Raw genomic sequence first — 26286 nt, 5'->3', positions numbered from 1 at the left:
TATGAGCTTCTACCTCTATCAGAGGCAGCAGTGCAGAGACTGTGGAGCAGCCTATCTGTGGTAGCCCAAGCTGGCTGCGAACAGAGGCTGCTGGTCATGAGGGGTTCCAGTTACTCGATGGGACCCCCCGTGGACTGGGGCTACTGGAGGTAGTGTGAGCCTGGCTCAGTCCCAGCTCATGCCAAGTGTGGGACCTACTCCCACTGTGGCTCTGCATTTTAAATGTAGTAGGAGCCAGGTGTCCTGCCTGCTCAGCTCTTACTATATTTAAACTGTAGAGCCACAGCAGGGGTAGGTCCTGGACCTGGTGCTAGCTGGGACTGAGCACCTTCCCTTATCAACTAATTGTGTAGTTGATAAAAATGTTATCAACTACACAGTTGGTGAAATACCTGCTACTTAACATCCCTAACCTGGCAACTTGGGGATTGTGATAGAAAAACAAAGAAAAATGTGGGTTCCTCACAACACTCAATACTCTGGAGGACATCAAGAAAAATATTGACAGTTTGCCACTCTTGCTATACTTTGAGATTAACTGAAGGACATACACTCTTCTCCTATCAAATGCCTTAGGCAGGCTTTCTGTACGTATTAATTTAAAAAACTAACTGGAGGTGACACATTTGAGAAGCTTGCACAAGTAACGCAATCTCTCTCTTCTCCTTCTCCCCCTAGATATGGCTTAAAGGTGGATATTTGGGCTGCAGGTGTGATCACATATATACTGCTTTGTGGATTCCCACCTTTTCGCAGGTGAGTTTAATTCCAGGTCAATGGCAGAAAATAAAGAATTAATTACCTGAAGAATTGTTCGGATAAGATAAAGAACCTGTTTGTTTTCTCCATCCCCCAGCAATAGTCAATGCCAGATATCTTCCCCAAGATTTTTTTCTCCCTTTTCAACTGGCTTATGTCTGAGGGGTAGTCGTGTTAGTCTATATCTGCAAAAATGAGGAGTCCTGTGGCACCTTAGACACCAATAGAATTGATTAAGAGGGTTTCACCCACAAAAGCTTATGCCTTAATACATCTGTAGGTCTCAAGATGCCACAGGACTCTCATAAATGAGGAAAAACAATGAGATCACCTTGCCATTTCACCAGCTGGCATTTTTTTCAGTATTTTTGGACGCACAAGAGAGAGGAATGTGGTCCCACCTTTTAAGGAAAAAAAAAAAAGAAAGGGGGAGGTGACTAGCTGTTGGTTGTGTAGCAGTGTTATACTGTGAGAAGCCAGCTTTTTCTGTCCCTTTGTCCTCCAATCTCATACGCCACAGCAAGAATTCAGTGCAGTGAGCATGTATAGTTCACCCTCTAGTGTTTGGCACTGGGAATTTCAGTTGACTGTTTTTATCTTGAAGAAGCATTCACACAGGTGATTCCAGTTACAAGTTGAACCTCGCTAGTGTTGCACCCTCGGGACCTGACAGGTGCCAAACCAGAGAATTTGCCGAATCACAGAAGGTCAATATTGTTTAACAGCATTACCACACTTCCATTGCTTACTGCACATTTAGGAGTAAATTAGAGCTAAATAAAAGCCCAGAACACTGAGAGCCAGGACTGAGAGCTGTAAATAAACTGTATGGACTGTTGGAAGTTTGGCTGCAACCATGATAAGTGGACATCTGGCTAACTGAAATCTTGCCACACCATGGATGTTTTCAGACCAGAGTGTGCTAGACTGGAGAGGTTCAACTGTAGCCATGCTTGTTTAAATGCTCAACTAATAGAAATAAGTTATGTAGTTATCAACTGTTTTCATTCTCATCGTAAGCTTAATGCCCATCATATGACAGGGTTTGTAATTAGTGAATCATGAACTTATGGTTATTTTGCATGTCAAATATGTATTCATATCCAGCTTTAATATCATACTTCTCTAGGATTGTCTGAGATGGGTATAAATATCTGGGACTTTGAAGGAAGGAATCAAACCACATTTTAATCAGAAAATATCTGTTTTTTCAAGGGCATGACATATGATTACACAACAAAGGACACATATTTAGATGAGTTTACTAAAAGTTAAAATTTGCCACACTCAGGGCTACATTTCTCACAGATTGTTTTTAAATTATTTTGGAAAGAGCAGTTTTTGTGTAGTTCTACAATTTCTTTTTCAGACAATTGTTTTTCACTTTCAAAGATGTACCGTATATCCCTTACAATTATTCTGTGTTGCTGTCATTCTTCTGGCTACCAGAATTAGGTGTGAACAAATAAAAAAGACTCCAAGTAATGTTGCTAGAGATTTTGATCACTAACCAACAGTTAGTGAAATTGTAAAATTGGTCCCAGCCGATGTTCCCTCTAAGATTTTCCAACTATGAGCGGAGTGGATTTTGGCTTGGGTACCAATAATGATATATTTCTTCCCTGTATTGTCCCCCATCCTGACCACGCTTGAGAGTTATAATGATGGTGTGATACTGCCCAGACTTAAACTTGTAGAGTATGAGGTAGCAAACAGCTGTAATGTTTTATTTGAATGTTGCTTCTCCACCTAAAAATGTAACTTTAATGCCTCTGAGACAAAAATGACCCCTTTTCTCTTGTTCTCTCCCATTGTTTGTCATCCACAGTGAGAACAATCTTCAGGAAGACCTCTTTGATCAGATCCTCATCGGAAAGCTAGAGTTTCCCTCTCCATACTGGGATAACATCACTGACTCAGCTAAGGTACTGAAATAAATTAAAGTCCAGGGCTTCAAGCTGTGGGGGAGCATTGTGGCCTCCTGGCTACACAGAATTTGTGCTGTTGTACCATTGCTGAGTATATCCCAAACCCATTGTGCCCTTCAGAGCAACGTAGTGATGAAAATGGAGGTCTCACAATTCTACTTGTTGTTGTTTTGTGGGTGAATGACTGTAACAGAATGCTGATTGCATCCAGTGAGCACTGCAGGTAGTTTAGTTTATTTAATAACGACTGTTCCAGTGCAGCTGAAGCACTGAACTTAGTATATGTCTCTCTCCACATTTTCCACCTCATCACCCTTTTGCAAAAGGGCTGCTTCCTATGTGGACTAGACACTGTTCCTTTCATCTGCTCCATTTTCACCTTTAGACTAAACACCTTGGCTGTGTCTAGACCTGCATCCCTTTTCCGCAAAAGGGGTGCAATTAGACACAGCGCAATTGCAAATGAAGCGGGGATTTAAATCTCCCCCGCATCATTTGCATGAGCATGGCTGCCGCTTTTTTCCGGCTCGGGGCTTTGCCGGCAAAAAGCGCCAGTCTAGACGGGGATCTTTCAGAAAATAAAGCCTTTTCCGAAAGATCCCTTATTCCTGATTTTAAGAGGAATAAGGGATCTTTCAGAAAAAGCTTTATTTTCCAAAAGATCCCCATCTAGACTGGCGCTTTTCTCCGGCAAAGCCCCGAGCCGGAAAAAAGCGGCAGCCATGCTCATGCAAATGAAGCGGGGGAGATTTAAATCCCCGCTTCATTTGCAATTGCGCTGTGTCTAATCTGCATCCCTTTTCTGCAAAAGGGGTGCAGTCTAGACACAGCCCTTAAGATGGCTACAGATGATTGAAACACAAACAGCTGATTTGCCAGTTACTAATACTTTTTTGGATAGCACTTCTCTTTGAGTTATAGATTGTCATTTAAAGGCAGTGTTTGACATTTTACCCCTAATTTTTGAAGGGGCCCATGTGCCTGTAAGTGATGTGTGAATAACTCTTCACAGGGGCTATTGCTCAGGTTGGGAGCACTTGGGTGCTTTACAGATTAAAATCACATTTTATTATCCAGAGAAACAAATTGGCTACATTGCTCTCACTCTTGTAATGACCCTTATCAGACCATAGTCCCAGTTTTTCCTTAAGATAAATGAGTCTTGCGTCTTTCTGAGAGCAAGTCAAAGCCCTCGGCTTCGCATGGGCTTTTGGTTTTCATAGCAGCATCTTCCCCTTTCTTGGCTGTTAGTATATGAATTGTGGCCAGCAGTTCCCAGTTCACAGCTGCCAAAATGGTTCCTTCCTCAAGTCAACTGGCAGTTGGCACCCAAGAGAGCAGCTGTCAAATCAGCACCAAGCAGTGTTGGAGCAGGCAAGCCACCTCCTAACAGGAACTGAGCAGATGTGACTAGCCTGAAGCATCTGCCTCCTGACCCTGGCTTACATACTTGCTGAGTAATGATGCTGAGCTGGTCATTTCCCAGAACTGGAGAATGAACACAAGCCCCCTAATTGCATATGTATTGTATTTGCAGAGGAGTCACTGTCTGCTAGGATAAGTGGAATATTCTTCTTTAGGACATTCAGCAACAAACAACCCTGAGACAGCAGAAACTTTCCAAAAAAATGGGTCAGTTGGTTTCAATTATGGGAATTATTTGCCATTAATTGATTTCTTGTGAATGGTATTTTGTGTGTGGAACGTGCATCTGTACCAGTAAACTGGCTGTCAGTTGTGATTTAATACATTTGATGAAAGTTTGAGAAGGAAAGTTTCACTGAGAGTTCATAACTTCACTGACTGCCTTTTGTGTGACTAACCTCAAGATTTACTGACAGTACTGAAGAGACGCACTATAGAAATATGCTGTGAACCATCTGTTGTTTCACCTCTGAACATTTTGAAGGCCTTGATTCAACAAAGCAAACAAACATATGCTTAGTTAAATGTATGGTGCAATTCCAATGACTTCATGAAATGTAAGCACATCAGCCCTTTCATGGGGAGAAGGAGGGATCCTTAGAAGATTTGTCAGGCTGGCTTAAAGATCTCTTTCTGCTTTTGGAGAAATTTAGGGTGGCCATAGCAGGGCAAAGAATCCATCCCATTGTATAGATAATTCCACTATTTAGCAAACACTGGTGCTGTCAGTCATTCCTTTTAATAGAATTCTTAACTGTGCTCTGTGCTTGATGGGTAGTTTTCATTTTCCAGCTGTAAAGGAATAGTATCATTGTCTTGAATTTTTACAGGTGGCTCCAGAGTTAGCACTTAAAATAAAAAAAAATCTTTGTGTATTAGTTTATGCTCGGTACAGTCAAGCCATCCCTGCTAGTAATATCTTTTCAAATTCTGGGTTCATAAATGCACTTGACTTTTGGTACAAGCTGGTGCTCTTGGTATGTGTTTTCTGTTCTGCAGTTTTATCTTCTCTCCATAAATTACTCAAACATCATGTGCCCTTGTGACTTTCCAGTTATAAAACATTATGGGACTTTTTCTGTTTGGAGGAGAGTAAGTATGGTACTCAAAGGGTGTAATTCTATTCCAACCATTCTGTCCATGCTTCCTACATGTATGTACAGAAGAATACATTGTATGCTACAGCTGCAATTCAGAGTGTGAGGATACCACCTGTCAAATGGGAGTTTTGCCATTGACTTCAGCAGGTCCAGGATTTCACTCAGGTAGTGGGAAAACACCACTGTAAATGCTATGTTGTTAATGTTCCGTCTCTTTTTTCCTCCACAGGAGTTAATTAGTCTGATGCTACAGGTAAATGTAGAAGCTCGATATACAGCAGCCCAGATCCTAGGCCATCCCTGGGTGTCCGTGAGTAAACTCTGCATCATACTTGTCCCTAATTAGATATTAACATTAAAGATCTAACTCTTAATAGTGCTGTGTGAAGAGCAGAGTGTCGGGTGCTGCCAGAAGTAGTGACCAAACTCAGCTTTGCCCAATTCTGTTCATCAAGCATTTTATGTCTGCTACTGCTGAGTTACCATAAATTATACAGTAAAGGGCAGTACAGGCAGTCCCCGGATTACATCAGTCCAACTTAAGTCCGACCTCTAGTTGCGAATGGGGGGGGGGGGCTGCCTCCCCCACTGTTGCCACCTCTGGCGGCGCAGGGGGTGCTTCCCCCCAGCAGACCGGGGAGATGCAGAGCGGCTTTTCATGCTGCAGAGGACGCGGGTGGCAGGACCACCGAGACGCACCATGGCAAGAAAAGCCGCTCCGCATCTCCCTGGTCTGTGGGGGGGCGCAGCTAGTGCGCCCCCTTCCCCCCAGCAGACCAGGCTTTTCTCGCTGATGCCTGGGGCAGAGCAGCTGGGGGGCTGCCAGGTTGGTCCTGCAGCGCCACTCCTCAGCACTACTGGACCAACCCAGCAGCACCCCAGCTGCTCTGCCCCAGGCGTCCCCAAGTCAGCAGCTGCTGAAACAGACCAGCGGCTGATTCCAGGAAGCCCAGGGCAGAGCAGCTCTGTCTCAGGCTTCCTGTAGTCAGCCGCTGGTCAGTTTCAGCAGCGGCTGACTTGGGAACGCCTGGGGCAGAGCAGCTGGGTTGCTGCCCGGTTGGTCCAGTAGTGCTGAGGAGTGGCGCTGCAGGACCAACACAGCAGCACCCCAGCTGCTCTGCCCCAGGCGTGTCCGATTCAGCTGCTGCTGGTCAGTTCCGACTTGCATACAAATTCAACTTAACAACAAACCTATGGTCCCTATCTTGTACATAACCCAGGGACTGCCTGTATAGTCTGAAGTCTGCCCATCTGTTGCACAGAAGTTATTGTTATAGAAACACATGAAATTGAATTTCCAAAAAAAAGAATAAGGAGGTGGGGAGCAGTCAAATGTGCTAGCATGACTTTTTTGTGAAAATAAGAGGATGCTTTAGAGAGACAAGCTAGTGTAGATATTGTCCTGGCCAAAATGTTGGCTGTTAACTTAGAGCAGCATTTTATCACCCTTACTGCTCCACGAATAGGTGGATGCCAATTTTATATTCCAGCAGAGCAGGATGAGGTTTTTTCTGACTACCAGAAACTAAACTGGAAGGCAGTGGTAGCTATTCTGATCTCATTCTTTTTACAGTCCATGAAGCACCAAAAAGGGCCCTCCATCCCAGATGAGTTATCGCTAATACCCTTTACCAAAAGTAAACCTAAGTGCTTGTTTTTGAAATTTGGCTCATAAAATACATACATGGCAATGGCAGCACTGGCTTTGTTAAACATTATGTAGTCAAAGGCGTTTAGATTACACGTACAGTTACCTCATGTGTAAAATGGAGAGGCGCAATGTAGGGTCCCATTTTCAAAAATGTAACAAACATGGTTTGTGTGACTTTAGGCTGTAACTCCCCTCAGGTTTATCTGTTATGATACAAATGTGGAAGATTAGTAATCAATGAACTGATCTTACCTACCATCAGTAGTAGCCAAGCATTTTTTGTCAAATTCATCTTTCAGTTTGTAATTGTGAGTTTGCAGGCTGAATCCCTAAGCAAAATTGGTACAGTTTACCTTGAAAAATAACTTAAATTAAACCTTGGTTTTCTGAGAATATAAAAAGGAAAAAAGTGCATTTTCTAGCATATAATCGTCTCCCGCTGTTTAGCCACTTAACTATTTTTGTCCATACAATATTTATTACAATGCACAACACATGGAAATAAAGATAATAATTAAATATACTTTTAGATCATCAGCATTTTAATTACTATTACTTTTCATTTGCAACATTGCTGCAGTGTATAAGCATATTAATTACATTTAATGGCATGAGTTGTTAGCAGATGTCTTGTCACAGCACACTCCTAATATAGTGTCCTCCCTTAATCTGAAAAACAAAATGCCACATTTTAAGCCAAAGTTTCTCCTTCCAGGTGGATCTCACTTGAGCTTTTCTCAGCAGCAGACATCTTTTAGAAGAAAAATGTGAACATTTCTACACTTACGTCCGTAACATGAGCAGGGAAATCAGGATGAAGAAAAAAAAACCTCTGTTAACTTGCATGTCATTTTTCTATTTCAAAACACTTTCTTTTTACCCTAAGTCTGAGGAATAGTGTGTGTGTGTCATTTATACAGGATGATGCCTCGCAGGAGAATAATATGCAAGCTGAAGTAACAGGTAAACTGAAACAGCACTTTAACAACATGCTACCCAAACAGAACAATACAACCGCTGGGGTCTCTGTCATCATGGTAAGTAAAGGCAATATTGTTATGTGTAGCTATTAGTTTTGTATTTGTCTAACATGTTTAAGGGACTATGGTTCAAATGCTCTATCAAAAACAAGCATGGTAATAGTGTGTGTAAATCTATTCTGTACCTATCATGTAATCTGGCCCTCATTTCAATGTGAGTCGGTTGTTGCTCAGGAGCAGCTAGGTCTGTATTGAGATGCACTAATTGAGCTGTAGATATTTCTCTCACACACATTCTCTCTCAATGTCTACTAGTTTGTAAATCACTGAAATCCTTTCCATTATCATTTTAGTGGTTGTGTTCCTGCAGTAGCTTTGGTCTGCTAAACTAAATTTTCTGAAGTAAATATTCTATCTAAAACCCACTTCCTCATCATAGGCTCTGTTTAATCTTTTGGATATTTCCTGGAGCTAGAAGTGGTTCTATCTAATTTCTGTTAATGAATGTTATCAGAGTCTAGACTTCATGGGAAACATGAATCTTAATGCAGCCTTCTATATCAAATTCATGAGTTGAATTTTAAAAAGTTGGGGGGGATGGGGGGGAGAAGCTACCACCAGACAACAGCAAGCTCTGGTGGTGGGCTCAGCCCAGCTCCATTTCCTAGACGATGCATCAATTCACCAGTAAACTTGTTACTTACTAGTAGTCACTGCGGTGCTCCAACAAGTTCTCACCCATGCAAGTGGTTGTCATCTTTTCCAGTACAGGGATGGATACTATGCACAAAATGTGTCTATCTTAAAGCGGTTATATTGCACAGATGTATTTTTGCTATGCTGACTGACACTTTAGCAACACAGCACTTAGTTGACTTGGTTAGTAACTAGACATTTTTTTCCCCACTTAAAAAAAAGTATGAAGACAAATGTATGAAGACCTAGCAAGTGTAGGGTCACTGTCCCGTTTTAATCATTTAAATTTGCCTGCTTACAGATATGTTCATGTGCATATCTGTATGAATTGACAAGTTCAAAAGTAGGGATTGTAGTAACATGAAAATACTTACAAGAATTAAGACAAAACTGATTTCCAGTTGATGCTGTTGTCTACATTTCATTTGACAGCTTGACTTGGCAGTTTGAGAGAGACTTCAGAGCTTCATTCTTTATACAGTTGAGACTGGATAAGCCTGAAGCAGAAAGCTGGTATAAAATTTAATAAGAGTAATTTTAATTCTAACTCTTGGCCCTTTCCAATTTGCATGCGACTTAAGCTTGTTTCAGCTCTGAGACAGTACAGCATCTGGCAGCTTTTCTGTTTTTTTACCACCTATGCAAGTCAAAACACAAACTTTTTCTTTCTCTCCCTTTAACAAGTTATATGGAAAATTTATATCTGCCTACTTCTGTAACTGAATAGACAGGGAAGATAATGTCTGAGTCTTCTATTAAGATACTGAGTGGAAAAAGGAAGCTAATAATAATTTAGTTCCATGCCTTTTTTCTGACTCATCTTTGTCCTGGTTTATCTACAGCTGTGTTCTAGTGTTATCGAGTTTCTTAAGTCTAACATAGCATCACAAAACCAGATCACTTTATCTTTTATGTGTGAGGAAACTGTTCGACAAAACCCTCTAGCATGATATAGCCACTTAATACAGGTTCTTAGAGCAGAATTTCAGCCACAATTAATGCAGAGGACACCATCATGTGGTAGATAAATGGAACTGCACAAGAAACCTGATTCAGGCTGCTACTGGGAAAGCATTATTTCTGCAAAATCCTTTTATTTACAGACTTTTTTTTTTGAGAATTGCAGTTTTTTATCTTAAATTTGTTTCAGTAATGTTAGTTCTGTTTAAAAGTAAGTGTAGTTTCTACTTTTCCTTGCTTCTTTCCTTTTTCCTCTTCTCCCAATGCCTGCATTGCTTTCCTCTGAGTAGGTCCAAGGCAATGGTACGTACTAACTGCAATGTTTTGTTCTGCTGCACCCAATACATGTTCTGAGTTTGACAAAAGGAGAAATAACAGCTATCTTGCAATGGGCAGAATTTTAGAACTGCACAAAAGCAGTGAAAGAACATTTTTCAGTGATGGTCCAGATAAACATTTATGCCATTTTACTTAGTGACTTTTATATCTCTGAAAATTTTCTGCAAATCTAGGCATAATGGCTATTTTTCACCTTGCAAAACAGATTTTGTGAAAGGGAAAGTTGGAGGCAAGATGGCCTTCCAAGTAAATCACTATTTTTGAGAAATGTGTGCCTCTGGCTTGTCTAAACATTAAAGCTAGTCCAAAATAACATAGGTGTGACTTGAACTTGTCCTCCTGATTTACTCTGTACTAATTTTCACATGTTCACAAGAGGGCAAGTCAGCACTCAGTAAGGCTTCTGGAATGAATATATGTTGTTCAGACTGGTCACAGGAGTGATCAACAGTGTAGAATTATCTCCATCAGGAACAGCAGAGTTAAACCTCCCAAGCTGGGGCCTACCAGTTGCAAATGGGTAGCCAAATACTAAGTCAGCCCTGTTCAAACTGAAAATGCTTCCTTCTCCAAGGACCTGTTTTGGGAGGGGCAGTGTACCATGTACATTAAGGTGTCACTTAATTGAGGAAAATTATGTTCAATATCACTATTTCCACTGTTGAATAACTTGTCTTGGACTAAAATGCAAGCTCCAGCTGCTGTAAGAATAATTATATATGCAGAGAGGCTGGTTTACAAAGTACTGTACATATAACTAGTAATTGGAGAAAGCTCTGGCCCTTTGACATTCAGTTAAGCATTTCATTGTATCGTTTGTCCTAACCCTACATAGAGCTGTAGTTGAATTAGATTGCAAAAGTCCCTCCCCAATATAGTATGTAGGATAAGGAGTGACAGCTAAAGAAAAATAAGCATCCAACAGTCACAACAGCTGTAGTGTCCTTACTAGGCTTTGTGAGTCTCTGTTACTGTAATTCTGTCCTCTAAACAGACCTGGCAGGAGATTATTCCTGCTGCTATACTCTGTGTCAGCAGACTAATAGTTTGGTGATGGAGAGGGCTGTCAGAACTACTGTTCTCTCTAAGGATGCTTCTAGACTACATTCCTCTTTCGAAAGAGGAATGTAAATGAAGGGAATCGAAAATGCAAACGAAGCACAGGTTAAAACCCTTTTTTGAAAGAACCTTTATTCCTGAAAAAATGAAGTTTACAGGGTTCTTTCGAAAAAGGGATTTTTTTTTTAAAAGAACTGTCTAGGCTTTTTTTTTCCGAAATAGCAATCAGATGCGATTATGCAAATGAAGCTCAAGATTTATAAATCTGTGCTTCATTTGCATTTTCGATTCCCTTCATTTACATTCCTCTTTCTAAAGAGGACTGTAGTCTAGACACACCCTAGGGCTGTGTCTACATTGGCCCCTATTCCGTAATAGGGATGCTAATGTAGCACTTGGGAATAGGCAAATCCGCGGGGGATTTAAATATCCCCCACAGGATTTGCAATTTCATGGCTGCCGCTTTTTTCCGGCTTGTAGATAAGTAGGAATAAGAGATCCTCCGGAAAAGAGCTTATTTTCTGGAGGATCACGTCCAGACTGGCACTTTTCTCCAGCTTATGTACAAGCTGGAAAAAAGCGGCAGGCATGAAAATGCAAATCCCGCGGGGGATATTTAAATCCCCCACGGATTTGCCTATTCCCAAGTGCTACATTAGCATCCTTATTATGGAATAGGGGCCAATGTAGATGTAGCCTAGAGGTATAACCTGCCCTTTCCCCACATGGGTCTAGGGACTCACTCAATTTCTTCCATTATTTTTAAAAGGTGAGGGTAGGAACACCATTATTAGGTACTGAGGGTGCTCCAACCAGGATCACTTACCTTTTTTACTCTCCCATGTTCCCCACTCTAAGGCTATGTCTATACTGCACTCTAAACTTTAAATAACCTATGCAAATTGTGTAGGTTATTTCAAAATTTTGTGCTGTGTAGAAATAGTGCTGTAATAGCATGCGCCCATTATTTTGAAAAAAACGGGTGGCTTGTGAAGACAAATAGGATATGTCTGCACATCAGCTTTAAGTCACGGCTAAGGATATCTCCAAAGCACAACCTAAGATGATAAAACACTTTGGTGTGGTTTTTTTTTAATAGAGTAAAGAAAATGGAGCCTCAATGGCAGGACATAAAATATTTTGACCTGGACTATGCTTATCCTAAGTATAAATCTGAAAAGTTAGCTCCTAATTTTCATGTACATGGTGATTGTACAACTGCATGTGCTTCACTTTTGTAAAGCTTTGTACAATGTTCATTTAAAACAACACCTGCTTAGACAGTGCAAACCTAACAGGTAAACTGTAATTTTTGTTTATGGTCAAATACTTTGTAGATTTATTTCAGCTATTTTTATGTGATCAACAAAATTATTTTCATGTATTTTAGCATGACTACTTGAAGGCCTTCCATGCCTTGATAAACACACAACAAATCAAGAATTTACATGACACTAGGGCTTTAAAGGAAAATATTTGATGTTTTTAAAAAAATCTACAGTGGCTGTATATCCATTAGAAAGGCAGGTTACACTATTGTTTTGATACTAGTTCTTGGAAAATTTGGACATGCAGATGCTAGAATGCTCTTCAGTTAACTAGCAGGTACTTCTGTAAATTGAACAGTCACCGTTTGATTTAGCTTGCAAATCAAAGTTGCCATTTTAGCAAAGGAGTCAGATATTTAAAAAAAAATCTGAGAGGATACTTCACAATACTCCTTAGTCCCCCTTCCTCCTGCTTCTATATAGTGAATACTGCTATGTTGTGAATTATCCAGCAACTATTTTCAGTAAAATGCAGATTTGTGCAAGTTTAAAAGCCAGAAAGTGTTTTAGTTTAAATGAGGAAACTGCTCCCTATACTACATTGTACCCATCCCTGCCTGCTGGTCTGTATCAGACTTGTGATACAAAGTTTTAACTTTTTTAAAGTACTTCCACACTCTGGACTGTTAGTTTTCAATGACTTTCTTTTTATAGAGAACTTGTTCTCACTTACATGCTGTGGCATGCATAGGAGATCAGTTATCCCACTAATCACCAAAATGCCCTAAAATTGCTAAGATTTCTCATGTTATTTCTCCTTTTTCTGAGTCTAACGCATGCCCCAGAGATGTGTGTTGTGTAATGTTTTAATAGGACAAGTAATATGGGTCATTGATATAACTGTGTTTGTCTTCTACCTTCCATTTTAGAACACAGCTCTAGATAAGGAAAGTCAGATTTTCTGCAGCAAGCACTCTCCGGACTCTAGTAGAGCTGGTACGCAGAAAACTTCTGTGATTATTGCTGCAGCTGAAAATCTTCATGTGGCTGGGTTCAAGAACCTCTCCTCTGCTTCTTCTGAGCCAATCAAATCCCACACGCAGCCTCTCTCTGCCTGTCATGACAATGCTGAGGAACAACCCACTCTGTAGAAGCAATGTAAACCAAAGCCCCATTGCTAGGCCAGGAGACCTCATCATATCTGTAGTATTTCAGTTCTCACACTGTCCTATGGCTAGTCTAAGGCAGACTATCAGTATGCGTGCGGGTGGGTGAAATTTGTACTGTAGCATTTGCCTTCTGAACATGGAGAGGGGAAGAAATTCTGAATTTTTTAGATTTGTTTTTAATCACTGGTGTTGGTTTAATGCAGTGTTTCTCACACCCTAGGAATCTGACTAGCTTAACCTGACCTAGTTAAATAAGAACTTCAAGTGGATGAACAGTGTCAAGGCCTAACTTCTGCAAACACAAACACTCCTGGTCAACAGAACTTGTTCTCAGAAAAGGGGGTATGCACACAGACAAAGCTGTATTTGTCTCCTGTCCCAGTAACTATAATGACTTGAGTTTAGCTGAGCTGAAGAGGCAAGTTGCTGTGAAAAACTTTAGTGGATTAACTGTACAATATTGAAAGGAAAGGGATTCTTTTTCTCTACTACCAGACTTCAAGATAGTGTTTAGATCATATGACCGTCAAGTGACTTTGGATATAACAACATGGGCAGTTATTGGTCTGAAGACTGCAGCTAAAGAAGCTTTTTCGTTCTAGCTATTGCATATCCTCCCCACACAAACTTCAGTATCCATTAGAAACAATAAAACTACTTTGAATGGAAAGCTTGCTGCATGTTACATAAGCTAGGATGGAACAGTTCCTAGTTCTAAGGCAAGCTGACTAACAAGAGCTGCCACATATTTTATTACCATCCTCTTCTTCATCTAGTGCAGGAACTGGAAACCACACTGGAGAACCACTGATCCTTAATCTGCAGTCAAGGATGGAAAGCATTTTATCTCTGATACCGCTTGGTTTAATAGTGTGTACTCAACTTATTCATTTTTCTGCTTGTTACTGAGACAAATTGGTCCTAGTTCATTTTCTTTGTTAGCTATTACTTTCTACTAGAATTGTAACAGATCTGCAATAAACTTTCTTCCAAAAAAAGAAAAAATAGTCATTTATTCCCGTGAGAACTCAATTTCCAGACAGCGCTAGAAAGTTGAATGGATCAGTAAGGAACAACTGTCCCGCTTGAGACACTTAAGGTCCTTATTCTCAAAGAGCAGCTCAAAACATTCACAAAAGATCATGGGCACTCCTACTGATTGTGTCACAATGTGCTGGTTTCCTTTGGAGACAGTCACTCATCTGGCCCTCGGTTTTTAACGGTAACTTGAATTTACAACATGACTATGGGCTTTGCTGGAATTATGACATGCTTATTATTGTTGGCATGGGTTAGTGTGATTTGGTCTTCGAAAAAAAATTTGTTGGCTGCTTAATTAATAGATCAGCAGCAAAGACCCTATCTATAGTTCATTAAACTTGTTTCATTTACTGGGATAAGGGGAAACTGTGTCTGATCTTCTATTAAAAACACCTTTGCTACATCTAGACTGGCAAGATTTTCTGCAAATGGAAAACTTTTCCGTTAAAAGCATTTTCGGAAAAGAGCGTCTAGATTGGCACGGACACTTTTCCGCAAAAGCACTTTTTGCAGAAAAGCCTCCGTGCCAAACTAGATGTGCTTTTTCGCCATTTTTGCGATCGGTGCTTTTTTGTGCAAAACAAATCTGAAGCTGTCTACACTGGCCCTTTTGCCTGAACGGGAGCAGCATAGTATTTCTGTAAGAAGCACTGATTTCAGACAGTAGGAAGTCAGTGTTCTTGTGGAAATTCAAGCGGCCAGTGTAGACAGCTGGCAATTTTTTCCGCAAAAGCAATTGCTCTTGCGGAAAAACTTGCCAGTCTAGACGCAGCCCTAGATTGAAGCACTGCTACTCATAGAACCATAGAGCTGGAAGAGACCTCAGAAGGTCATCAAGTCCAGCCCCCTGCTCTACGCAGGACCAATCCCAACTAAATCAACCCGGCCAGGGCTTTGTCAAGCCGAGAAACACCTCTAGGGACGGAGACTCCACTACTTCCCTAGGTAACCCATTCCAGTACTTCACTTTCCTCCTAGTGAAATAGTGTTTTCTAATATCCAACCTGGACCTCTCCCACCACAACTTGAGACCATTGCTCCTTGTTCTGCCATCTGTCACTACTGAGAACAGCCTTTCTCCATCCTCTTTGGAAGCTCCCTTCAGGAAGTTGAAGGCTGCTATCAAATCCCCTCTCACTCTTCGCTTCTGCAGACTAAACAGACCCAACTCCCTCAGCTTCTCCTCATAGGTCATGTGCTTCAGCCCCCTAATACTAATGCAGACTGATCCCGTCCAAACCATGGCATTACACAAGTATATACTGGCAAGTATGACAATCATATCTCAGCCTCAGAGTACAGAAACTAGTCAAACATCATGTAGCTGGTGATGTTAAATGTACATAATGTATATTAAACATGTCCTGGGTTGGGCCTACAGGAAGAAGTGTGATTTTCAGATGGGTCATGAAGGGCAGAATATAATGCAATGCAGGCTGCATCGAGGGTGCACTATGTTGAAAATGACAGTGGGACAAAGAGGATGAACTGGATGATTGTGTAAAGGAAGAACCAGCAGAGAGCAAAAAGAGGGCTAGACACAGTTGGAAGAGTGGTCAAGGTAGACATTGAGGGTAGAGAAACCCAAAGAAGCTGAAAAGTGATAAGGACCTAGCCAAGTACTTTAGGTGTGGAGAGAACCTATGGGATGGGGGGGGGGGGGGGGGGGCAGGGGTTGAAAGTAGCAAGTATTAGCAATACTATTGAAGTGACAGAAGTAGTCTTCATCAAAAATGACATTAAGGGTTTTTACACCTGGCCAGTAGTCAGGATTCCTGATTCAGGAGTCCTGAATGAATTGAGCTTGTGAAACATCTAGAAACCAAGGTCAGAAAGGCACATGGAAAGGAAACTCAAGTCTGTCTCATCAGTATAGTGGCAGTAGTTAACACCACATAAATAGATATCACTTGCCAAGGACAGAATCCTAAGAAAGGCTGATAGTGTGTGTAAGCATGAAAGTAGTTGGAGAGAGAAAGATGATGAGTAGCATATCTGAAGCTGAGAGAGAAGAATCTGTACCTAAATAGGAAGGCTAATTCTTCTTTAGCTCAATATAACCCTGTAGCCTGATCTTTAGATTATGTATTATTGTACTGATTACTTAAGAATTCTTAGTTACCACTCTGAGGTTTAACTGCTTCTTGTCCCAAGATGAGGCCCAGTATCAAAATTATTGTATAGTTGGGGACCTAATGTCCCATTTGCAACACTCACACTATATGAACTGTATTTACAATAGTTTAGTAAGGTCACACTAATGCAGTAAGGTAGACAGAGAAATAGTACAGAATGTACAATTGACTAACGATGTACTCACCACCTATTGCAGAACAACCTGACATGTTGGCCATTATCTTCCTTCTCACCAGTGACCATCATCCTGGCACCTCCCAAGGGCTACTTCTTTCCTTCTGCACACTGGCTGGGATACAACTTAATATATTTTGTTGATAGGTTTCTTCCATCTTCCTTATCTGAATTTCCTTCCCCTACTCCTGTTGGGGTTAGGGATGTTAATTAAATTGCAGATAATCAGCTACTCGATTAGTCAATAAGGGGGGAGCGCTCACTACTAACTCTCTGGCTCTGCTGTTTAAATGTAGTAGGCAGCCTGGCTCTTGCTACATTTAAACTGCAGAGCCACAGCAGGGTTAGCTCCCAGGGGCATTGTTAGCCAGGACTAAGCAGTCCCCTGATATAGGAGAGGCAGCAAGGGAATGTGAGTAGCCAACTCAAGTACCTTAACTACCTGATAAGCCTAGGCTTATCAGGTAGTTGACTATTCAACTACTCTTTTACATCCCTAGTTGGGGGTCTCCTTTTCTATGTTAGTATATTAATGATCTCACTCTATCAGATTACCCAGTATCATTATAGGTCACTTTGTTGACATGGCACTCTTACGGTTTGACATCTGACAATATTATAACCAAATACTGGTGTGTTAGCTTTTGTTCCTGCAGTTATCTGGTGTCCTTATGGACAAAATTCCCCTTACACACACTTATTTTCAGTTCCTCAACTCCTAAAAGTGGCCATTAGCCATTTATCAAGCTTAAAGGCTGAAGCCTTATATACTAACTGCTGAAGGAAATATCTCTCAGGAAACAGGCCTGTTGGTTCCTTAGATTATTGTTGAATAAAATAAACACTAAAGTGAGCTAGCCTCTATGGACCTCAACTCTTTGAACTTGAACCTGTGCACATATATCATAGGAACACCTATTTATGGCCCGAAGCGCTCATTTCTAGCTATAAAATCTCTTCCCCCTCCAAAACCAAGTTCTCAGCTGGTGTAAGTCGTCATTACTCTGCCTCCAACTAGAACCACAATGATTCACGCTAGCTAAGTATCTGTCTCCCCTTCTTTAACCTGTAACACGAATAAAATTAATTGCTCGAAATATAGAAGTAAGATACAAGATGATTTATCTACAGGTCCGCATTGACTCGTGCCTATCTAGTAAGTATTTCAGTAGCCTAATAAACACACCTTTGACTGTTCTATTAAATGTAGATATACATTTCCATTTCACTGTCAAGCTGATGAAAAGAAAATGAGAGTATTCAAAATTAACAGATGTTTAGAGCTGCTTATCCCTTTGCACCTGTCCTAGTGATAGAAATTATACATTAAAAAATAACTTACCAATTTTTCAGTCCTGCTCCTCAGATTTAGATGCTGTAAGGCTGTGAATGCTGCCAGCTCATGCCGTTTTCATGCTATTTCGTGAATGTACAATTTTGTATAAAACCTAGTACACTTGAGATTGAAGGAAACTCAGCAGTTAGCATGATTATGCTGTTTCTAGAGATAAAAGCCAAGCTGATGTCCGGCAAAATACTTATGCTGCTATTCATATTAACAGAACATTCCACAGCAAGTATTCTAGATTTTCTTGCGATTAAACTGGAGCCTTGTGGTGAGGCCATTGTGAAGCTCTCAGGTATTTCTGAATTAATTATAAAATAATACATTCATTAAAATCATGTGAGTTAGTACAGAGAAGAAATGTCCCCTCTCCCCCCAGTGCTACTAGGTGCTAAATTGCTATCAAAGACTAATTGTGATGTCACTGTAGTGCTTTGCAGAATAAACTGAACTTACAGATAGCCATGGAATTTACTTCTCTTGACCCCTGGGTACTGAAAGAAGATGCAGATTTCTGAAGTTGACACAGACTCATTGTGATAGAAAGAAAATGAGTAAATTGCACCATACATGTGTTTTCAACTTGTGCTCCTTTTAATATGAATACTGGTTATATTTGTGGCCTGAGTGTGATCCACAGTGTGAATATTTAAAAAAAAGATCTCTCAGGATGATAGGGGCTAATTTGGCTACGACAAATCAGGAAAGAGATCTTGGAGTTATCGTGGATAGTTCTCCGAAAATTTCCACACTGTGCAGTGGCAGTCAAAAAGGATGTTAGGAATGATTAAGAAAGGGATAGAAAATAAGACAGAATATCTTACTGCCCCTGTATAAAACTATGGTACGCCCACATCTTGAATACTGTGTTCATTGCTCTCCCTGTTGAGATACTAAAGAAAGAACATGTACCGTTAACTATTATCAACAGTCACCAGTGGGCTGTCACAATTGTGAGATGTGGCCCCCTTTCATCAAGCTATGGATCTGCTTTGCTCCTGCTTTCCCCCTGAACACTTTTCAGCCTGTCTGCAACTGTGGAGCCTGAGGTCATATGGAGGAGGGGAGAGTGGGCAGTAAGGAATTCAGAGGCGACTCTGAAAACAGTGGCTAGTAAGTAACCTCTCTTCTGCAACAATCTCTATGCATCACACTTATGGAAGATCAGCAGACGGTGCCCCACTAGAAGGATAGTGGATGAGGCATTTTTAGCCAAATATGGATAGTAGTTCTGCTCTTCCAAACCAGGCTAGATGGAGCATAATAATAAATCCAAGGGGTAATGTCAGGTGAAAGTGTGCAACAAACCCCTTCATCCTGTGAGAGTCTGCTTTATAGTAGGTTTTTTTCCTGGCAAATCGCCCCATCTGCTACAAATAATATATTGGAATTTCTAACTGACTTGTTTTCATCCAGGTAAAAACCATAGTGAATTCTTTAGCTCTACAGTGTAAGAATTAGTTCTCTGGGCACTAATGCTGTTTAGGAAAGATCAGTGAGACAGAAATACAGGTGACAATCTGGGACCACTAAAGGTTTGAATCTTGAAGGGACTTCATGATGATTTTATCCTGATGGACTACTGTAGAACATGGTATGCCCACATCTTGAATACTGTGTACAGATGTGGTATCCTCACCTCAAAAAGGATATTTTGGCCTTGGAAAGGGTTCAGAAAAGGGCAACTAAAATGATATGGGTTTTGGAACGGGTCCCATATAAAGAGAGGCTAAAGAGACTGGGACTTTTCAGTTTAAAAAAGAGGAGACTGAGGGGGAAATTGATAGAGGTATATAAAATCATGAGTGGTGTGGAGAAGGTGAATAAAGAAAAGTTATTTATTAGTTCCCATAATAGAAGAACTAGAGGACATCCAATAAAATTAATGGGTAGCAGGTTTAAAACTAATAAGCGAAAGTTCTTCTTCACACAGCACATAGTCAACCTGTGGAACTCCCTGCCAGAGGAGGCTGTGAAGGCTAGGACTATAACAGTTTAAAGAGAAGCTAGATAATTTCATGTAGGTTAGGTTCATAAAAGGCTATTAACCAGAGGATAAAAATGGTGTCCCTGGCCTCTGTCTGCTGGAGATGATGGCACGAGACAAATCGCTTGTTCATTGTCTTCGGTCCACCACTTCTGGGGCACCTCATGCTGGCCACTGTTGGCAGACAGGCTACTGGGCTAGAGGGACCTTTGTTCTGACCCAGTATGGCCATTCTTATGTTCTTAACATGGAGTGGTCATCGAATTAATAAACTCCCTCATCCCTCCAGCAGATAGAGTGGCTATTGAGGCAACAATTTTGATCAATAAATGTTCAAGAGAAACTTGTGCAAGTTTCTAATAAGGAAAGTTCATCAGCTTTATTAGGACAAAATTTAAGTCTCGTGAAGGCAACAACTCCCTAATGGGGGAAAATGCATTCTCCATGCCCATAAGCAACCTGGAGATGGAAGTGAGAGAGAAGATCGCCGTATCCTCAGTGGAATGAATGAGCAAATATTGCTGCCTTTGGGACATCTTGGGAGACTAAGAGTGTAACCACACTGCAATTAGACATCCCTCGTTTGCCCATGTGAGCTGCCTTGGGCTCAGGCCTAAGGGGCTGTTTAGTTACAGTGTAGGTGTCCGGACTTGGGCTGAAGCCCCAGCTGCAGGACCATGTGAGCTGGGAGAATTCCAGAGCTCAGGCTGCAACCCAAGCCCAAATGAAATAAACAAGCCCTTAGCCTGGGGTCCAGAAGCCTGAGTCAGCTGGCATAGGCCAGCCGAAGGCATCCAACTGCAGTGTAGATACAGTGTGAGGCCAAATTCAGAGACTTACAGATCAGAAGATATTCTAGGACCACAATGAGCGCAGCTAGAGACGGAGCAAGTCCTTTGGTAGTTTCTCAGGTAGTAAACAGGTACCACAAGAAGAGGAGTCGGAGGAGGCCTGAGGAGTGGGGTGAGGGAGAAAGGACTGAGATGTGTTGTAAGTCAACAGTGGCTCTTCCCCACATCATTAGAACTCCAGTCTAGAGGCCAATGCTGAGGACATTTTGCAGCAATCCTGCTCTTTGCTCACTGCATGTCACGCTTAGTGATCATCTGACAGTGACCTTCCTCCTGTTCCTTGCACAAAGACAGGGCTTGTGGCATCCCACAGGACATAACTGAAGTGCAACATCATAGCTTCTTAGCTAGGCACTCAAAAGCCTGGGGAACTCAGGAGTAGGCTCTCCTACCAAATGCATCGAACTTAAGACAAAAGTTGGGAGGAGGCAGCCTTGTTCACCCTAGCTCTTCTCTGTACTGTGGGGACCATGTCATTTGTTCAAGGATACCGTATTAAAAATGAGATGCAGCAGTTGGCACAAGATACATCCTTGTCATCTTTCAGCCATAGGTGGGGTACGAAAATGGAGCAAGCCAGATCTCATTGGCTGTGTCAAAAAGGTCAGAGCCTAGGCACAGCCAGCATGTCTGTGTAATATGTCTAACAGGGGATCATGTGTCTCCAGTCTTGTGATCCCCCATCTGACATTCTCCCCGAGAGTTCCTGAAACTGTCTCCTCCTCAAGACAGCAAAGAGATGAAGTAGCCAACTGATTTTCTAGTGAGGAGCCATCACTGTTCCTCCAAAGGAGGTTTGTATGATGAAGTCTGATGAAGTCTCCACTGATGAAGTGTCATCCCTTTGCTCAGATAGAGGCAACCTGGTCTAAATGAACAGGGAGCCTTAAGCATCTGCTCCTTAGTGGGGCATGCAAGCTGCACACAGGCTCATAGCATGGATCCAATGCAGAAACAGAAGGCTTTGATGGGGCATCTATCTTTGGTATGACTGACAGACAGGAGGCACATCTCTTGAAATCCTTGCAAGGTTTGATCCCAATTATGGCACAAAGGCCTTTAGGACATAGCCAGGCTACATATGCTAAGTTATTTCAACTTTTCTGCACTATTTACAAGAAACTAATAAGCTAAACTATGGCAAAGTCTAGCCTAAAGACATGAAAGTGACTCCATTTGCTCTCTGTGGTGGTACAGAGGGACTGAGGCAGTTGTGAGGGCGCAATTCTTTCTATAGAGTAGGGTAACAATATCACTTACATTCACCTCCAAAAAGATAAGTCTTTTAAAGACAGTTTCACAGCCCAATGGCATGAGTGCTCTGAGAACCAAGGTGGCATGCAACAACTAGTGCGGTAGGGTAGTGCTAACCAAAATTGTTTCTGTTCTTAATTTAAAAATCTGTTAGAGCCTAGGGTGTCCTACTTGAGACAAAGGAGTGAGATATCACCCTCTGCAAAAACATCTTCTTGCTTTTCAAGTTGGCTCTGAATAAGAGAAGAGTCCCATTGGTTTACAGGTCAGGTGGAAAGGTCACAAACTTTGTTTTTCAAAGTTTTTAGCCTTGTCACTTTAGCCTTCAGAACTCCTACTTCACATCAGGGCTTCTGCTCTCATTGACTTCATGTAATCTTCAGGAGATGATCAGAACTTTGCTGCATAAGGCCTTAATTTCTTCCCTTATCCCAGTTCTTCAGCTCACACCTTTGCACAATAACCTTGAAAGGTGTGTTTCACATTAGGTGTGGTGTGGAAGTCAAATTCAACTTGTAAAAGCTGGCCATGAAGTGAATTTTCCCCTCGTGAGTCTCAGTCCTGCAAGGTTCGGATCCCTCTACCCTGACAGCAAAGTACTTAAGCACATGCTCAACTTTAAATATGAGAGTACAGGTTGAACCTCTCTGATCTGGAACTCTCTGGCTCGGCAACATCTGTGGTCTGGCAGGATATTGCCAGACCAGAGAGCCCCATGGCAGTGTAGTCTCAGCAGGCTTAGGGTGGCTGTCGAGCCAGCAGCCTGGTGGCCAGGGGAAGGGGGACCCTTGCAATCTGCTGACAGACCCCAGGAGAGCCCAGAATCTGTCAGCAGAGGGGCTGACCTCCCCTGTCTGGCAAATTCCCTCCCTCAGTGCTAGTCAGGTCCCAAGAGTGCTGCACCAGGGATGCCCAACCTGTAGTTTAACTGTTTTCCTGAATGAGGCATGAGTGCTCAGCACCTTGCAGAACTATACCCTTGATAAACAGTGCACACAGTCACAATGGGGAAAGGAGGGAACACTGAGAAAATCCAGAAGAAAATGGAAGCTTGTTCCCTTAGGCAAACAGAAAATAACAGGAAATGACCAATCCCAAAAGCCCACCTGTTCTTTCTACATTCCTGTATAATGCTGTATTGTGGCCAGAGAAAACCATATTGGAACATTTTTAATCTCCTGAGCTACCTGAGATGCTTTCATCAATTAAATATGTATGTTCAAATATTGCAAATTTTCTAAGATGTAAAAATGTCTTTATATTCTATAGGCATCAATTCTTTTGGAGAAAGCGAAGTACAAAGGCTAGTATATAAAGGCCTTTTATGAAAAGATTTTGTTCCTAAATTTCCCCACACATGTATATGTAAATAGGCTTATTAGTTTCATGAAATGCTCTAAAATATAAACACATTTATACTAATAACTCTTATCTAAACAAACTGCTTACAAAAGAGAATTTCTTCTTTTTGGATCAGTTTTTCATTTTCATATATTCTACCCCTTGCATTTCCCTCAGGGCTAGCTGTACTACTTAATCACAGAGCCTCAGGCAATATGCAGTTAAATTTCAATCAACAAACAAAAATCTAAACCAATATCCTATAGTTTTTGATCGCCAGCTTTTACTTATCAGCCTTAGATTATGACATATAAACAAACTATGATTTGGACCTTCAAGTATATCAGTTTCCCAAGTACGCTGAATTAAGTCCACTGAAGAATAAGCTATTTTGCATTCCATAGTAACACTACTGCAATACAGCATTTGGTGAGAGTATTCAATTCAGGACTTACAACTGTTCTAACTAGGGATTTTAGATAGAGATTAATTGAATAGTCATGTAACTGCATCAAATTTTAGGGGTCACCTGATTATTCGATAGTCCCAATGGGCAGGGTCAGCAGCCAGTGTGCTCCTGGACCCACACCTGGGGAGCCCCTGCCATCCTATGCTGCTACCTCTCTATCAGAAGCAACAGTGCAGGGTGGCAGGCCAGAGCTGGCCCACGAGGGGAGCCAATTTAAAAATCAGTGTAGGGTTGCAACAGCTGTCCTCGGGGGTCCAAGCTCCCTGCGGACAGAGGCTGTGCCAACATCCCACAGAGCAGCCTCCCCCATTCCCCCACATACATGCACACACACACGGGTTTCTCTGATAGATACATTTACATTATAGAGCAGCGTTTCTTAAAGTGTGTTCCGTGGCACACTGGCAGTCAGAGGTGTGCTGGGGAGATGATAGAAAAAATTCTGCTCCCCCATTCCCTGCAGAGCCTGTAGACAGTTCCCGCTGTGGCAGCCTCCCCGCCCCCCAGCGCGCAAGATAGCCCCTGTCTCACAGGGTTTCCGCTGCTGTGCAGCCTCCTTTTCCATGTGTGCAGTCAGCAGCTTTTACAGAGGCCGCTGCTGCTGGGAGAGGGAGGGGCTGGCCGGAGCTGAGAAGCTGCTCCCGGACAGCAGTGTTTTTAAACTGCTGCCTGGCCCCTCCACCCCACCTGAGGCGCACTCAGGCTCTGCTGTCCGCTCCCCTCCCCCGTCCCCTCACCTGCTGCATGCTCAGGCCTCTGCTGCCCCACATTCGCTGCTGCTCTCTCTCCCCAGCCTGCTGGGGAAGTGGCAGAGTTTAATCTGGTGGGGACGGTCCCCCCTGCCAGCAGGAAGCCTGGCCTGGTGCTGCAGCTGTGCTGGGTTCCCTGCTGCATGGGTGGGGGGGAAGAGGGGGAAATTGGGGACTGAGCTCTCTACCCCCTCCCCCCCAAGAAACAAGAGCATGCTCCCTGGAGGCTTTCCCTGCTGCAGCAGGGTGCCAAGCCAGGTAAGCATCCCCCTCATGCCCAGACCCTACACGCAATCCCCCCCCACTCCCCTCCCCAGACCCCGCACTCCCAGCTTGCTCTGACACCCTGCCCAAGTCCCCTCTTGCACCCTCCCTCCTGGCCAGACACCCTGCCCCAATACCTGCCTCCTGGTCAGACATTCTGTCCCAAGTCCTCTTCTCTACCCTCCCGTCTGGCCAGACACTCTGCCCCAATACCCGGCTCCTGGCCAGACATTCTGCCCCAAGTCCCCTCCTCTACCCTCTTTCCTGGCCAGACTCCCTGCCCCGATAGCCTCCTCTACCCTCTCTTCTGGCCAGACACGTGACCCTATTTAGCATTTGTTTTTATTCTCATTTTTTTGTGGTCTACATTTTCAGCTTTGTGTACCAGGCAGTCTTCCTGGGGGGAAGAGGAGGGGTCATGGCACATTGTGACCCCTAGGTCTCCCAGGCCCAGTGGTTAATTTTTTGCTCGACAAAAAAAATCCTTGGTGCTCTCCATAAAAAAAAAAAAATATTCTTTGGTGTTCCTCAGTCTTAAAAAGTTTAAGAAACACTGCTATAGAGGAAGCAGCATAGGGGGAGTGAGACTCTGCAAAGCCAGTGCTCATGGGGAGCCAGCTTTAAAGGCAGCTCTCCACCTCCCCCCGCCATCAGCACCAACTCCTGCCTCTCCTACCCTCCAGTGCTTCTGTGGGAGACAGCAAAGAGGGAGTAGGCAACTCCACGTAGCCAGCATGCAAGGAGAGCTGGCTTAAAAGTCAGCTCCCTATGCATATTGGTTTTCACCTGTCCCTGTCCCCCACACTGCTGCCTCTGACAGAAAGGCAGCATGGGGCAGGAGAGGGGAGAAGAGGGAGCGGCTCACGTGAGCCATTACGCATGGGAACCTGGCTTGAAAGCCGGCTTCCCACATGCATCAGCTCCCACCTTCCCCTCTCACCCTCCTTGCTGCTGCCAGAGGCAGCAGCGCTAGGGTGGGGGAGGGAGATGCCAGGCAGCTCCAGGGGTCTGGTGCTCCTGGGGAGCTGGCTCTAGCCTGCTCCCCTCCTTCCTGTCTGTGCTACAGGGGCAGCAAGGGGGAGAATGTGTGTAGTTCGCTATGATGAACCTATAAGCCAAGGCTTATTGGTTAATCATGTATTCGACTACACATTGACATCCCTAGTTCTAACCTGCCTAGGGAAGTCCTCACTGACCTACAGAAACAGCACACTGAGGTTTGTCTAAATTTAAGTTTAAAGTGCTGCTGTGGCATGAGTGCTGGGAGAAAGGTTTCCCAGCGCTTTATGTAAAGCGCTTCCATGAGGGAAATAGATAACAGTGCTGAGCCAGAAAGTTACA

At 42.7% G+C, this 26286-nt stretch overlaps 1 protein-coding gene and 1 long non-coding RNA gene across 4 annotated transcripts in view; one reads left to right on the top strand and one right to left on the bottom strand.

Annotated features, from left to right (window-relative positions):
* DCLK2 (doublecortin like kinase 2) overlaps window positions 1-14443 on the top strand; it is a 157143-nt gene extending 142700 nt beyond the window's left edge. Inside the window, exons 13-18 of one of the 3 annotated variants that reach the window (XR_331241.5) lie at window positions 679-756; window positions 2588-2684; window positions 5442-5522; window positions 7784-7900; window positions 8972-9052; window positions 13095-13153. Coding sequence is in view for 2 of the 3 variants with exons in the window: in XM_006111577.5 (XP_006111639.3) it covers window positions 679-756; window positions 2588-2684; window positions 5442-5522; window positions 7784-7900; window positions 13095-13316 (595 nt within the window). In the remaining variant the exon portion in view is untranslated. Of the gene's footprint in view, window positions 1-678; window positions 757-2587; window positions 2685-5441; window positions 5523-7783; window positions 7901-8971; window positions 9053-13094 lie in introns of all 3 variants that reach the window. The other 2 variants (XM_006111577.5, XM_006111579.5) reach the window with 2 other exon arrangements.
* Window positions 6281-25009, bottom strand: LOC142829598 (uncharacterized). The gene is made up of 3 exons (XR_012904153.2): window positions 16696-25009; window positions 8914-9049; window positions 6281-7532 (listed from the first exon to the last, which is right to left on the bottom strand). It is a non-coding gene; the product is annotated as an uncharacterized LOC142829598 (long non-coding RNA).
* Between the last annotated feature and the right edge of the window lie 1277 nt (window positions 25010-26286).

Source organism: Pelodiscus sinensis, chromosome 4 (assembly GCF_052426305.1).
Source record: "Pelodiscus sinensis isolate ZL-2025 chromosome 4, ASM5242630v1, whole genome shotgun sequence".
Lineage (NCBI taxonomy): Eukaryota > Metazoa > Chordata > Testudines > Trionychidae > Pelodiscus > Pelodiscus sinensis.
The sequence above is the reverse complement of the archived record's forward strand: the minus strand, read 5'-3'. Positions and strand labels throughout refer to the sequence as shown.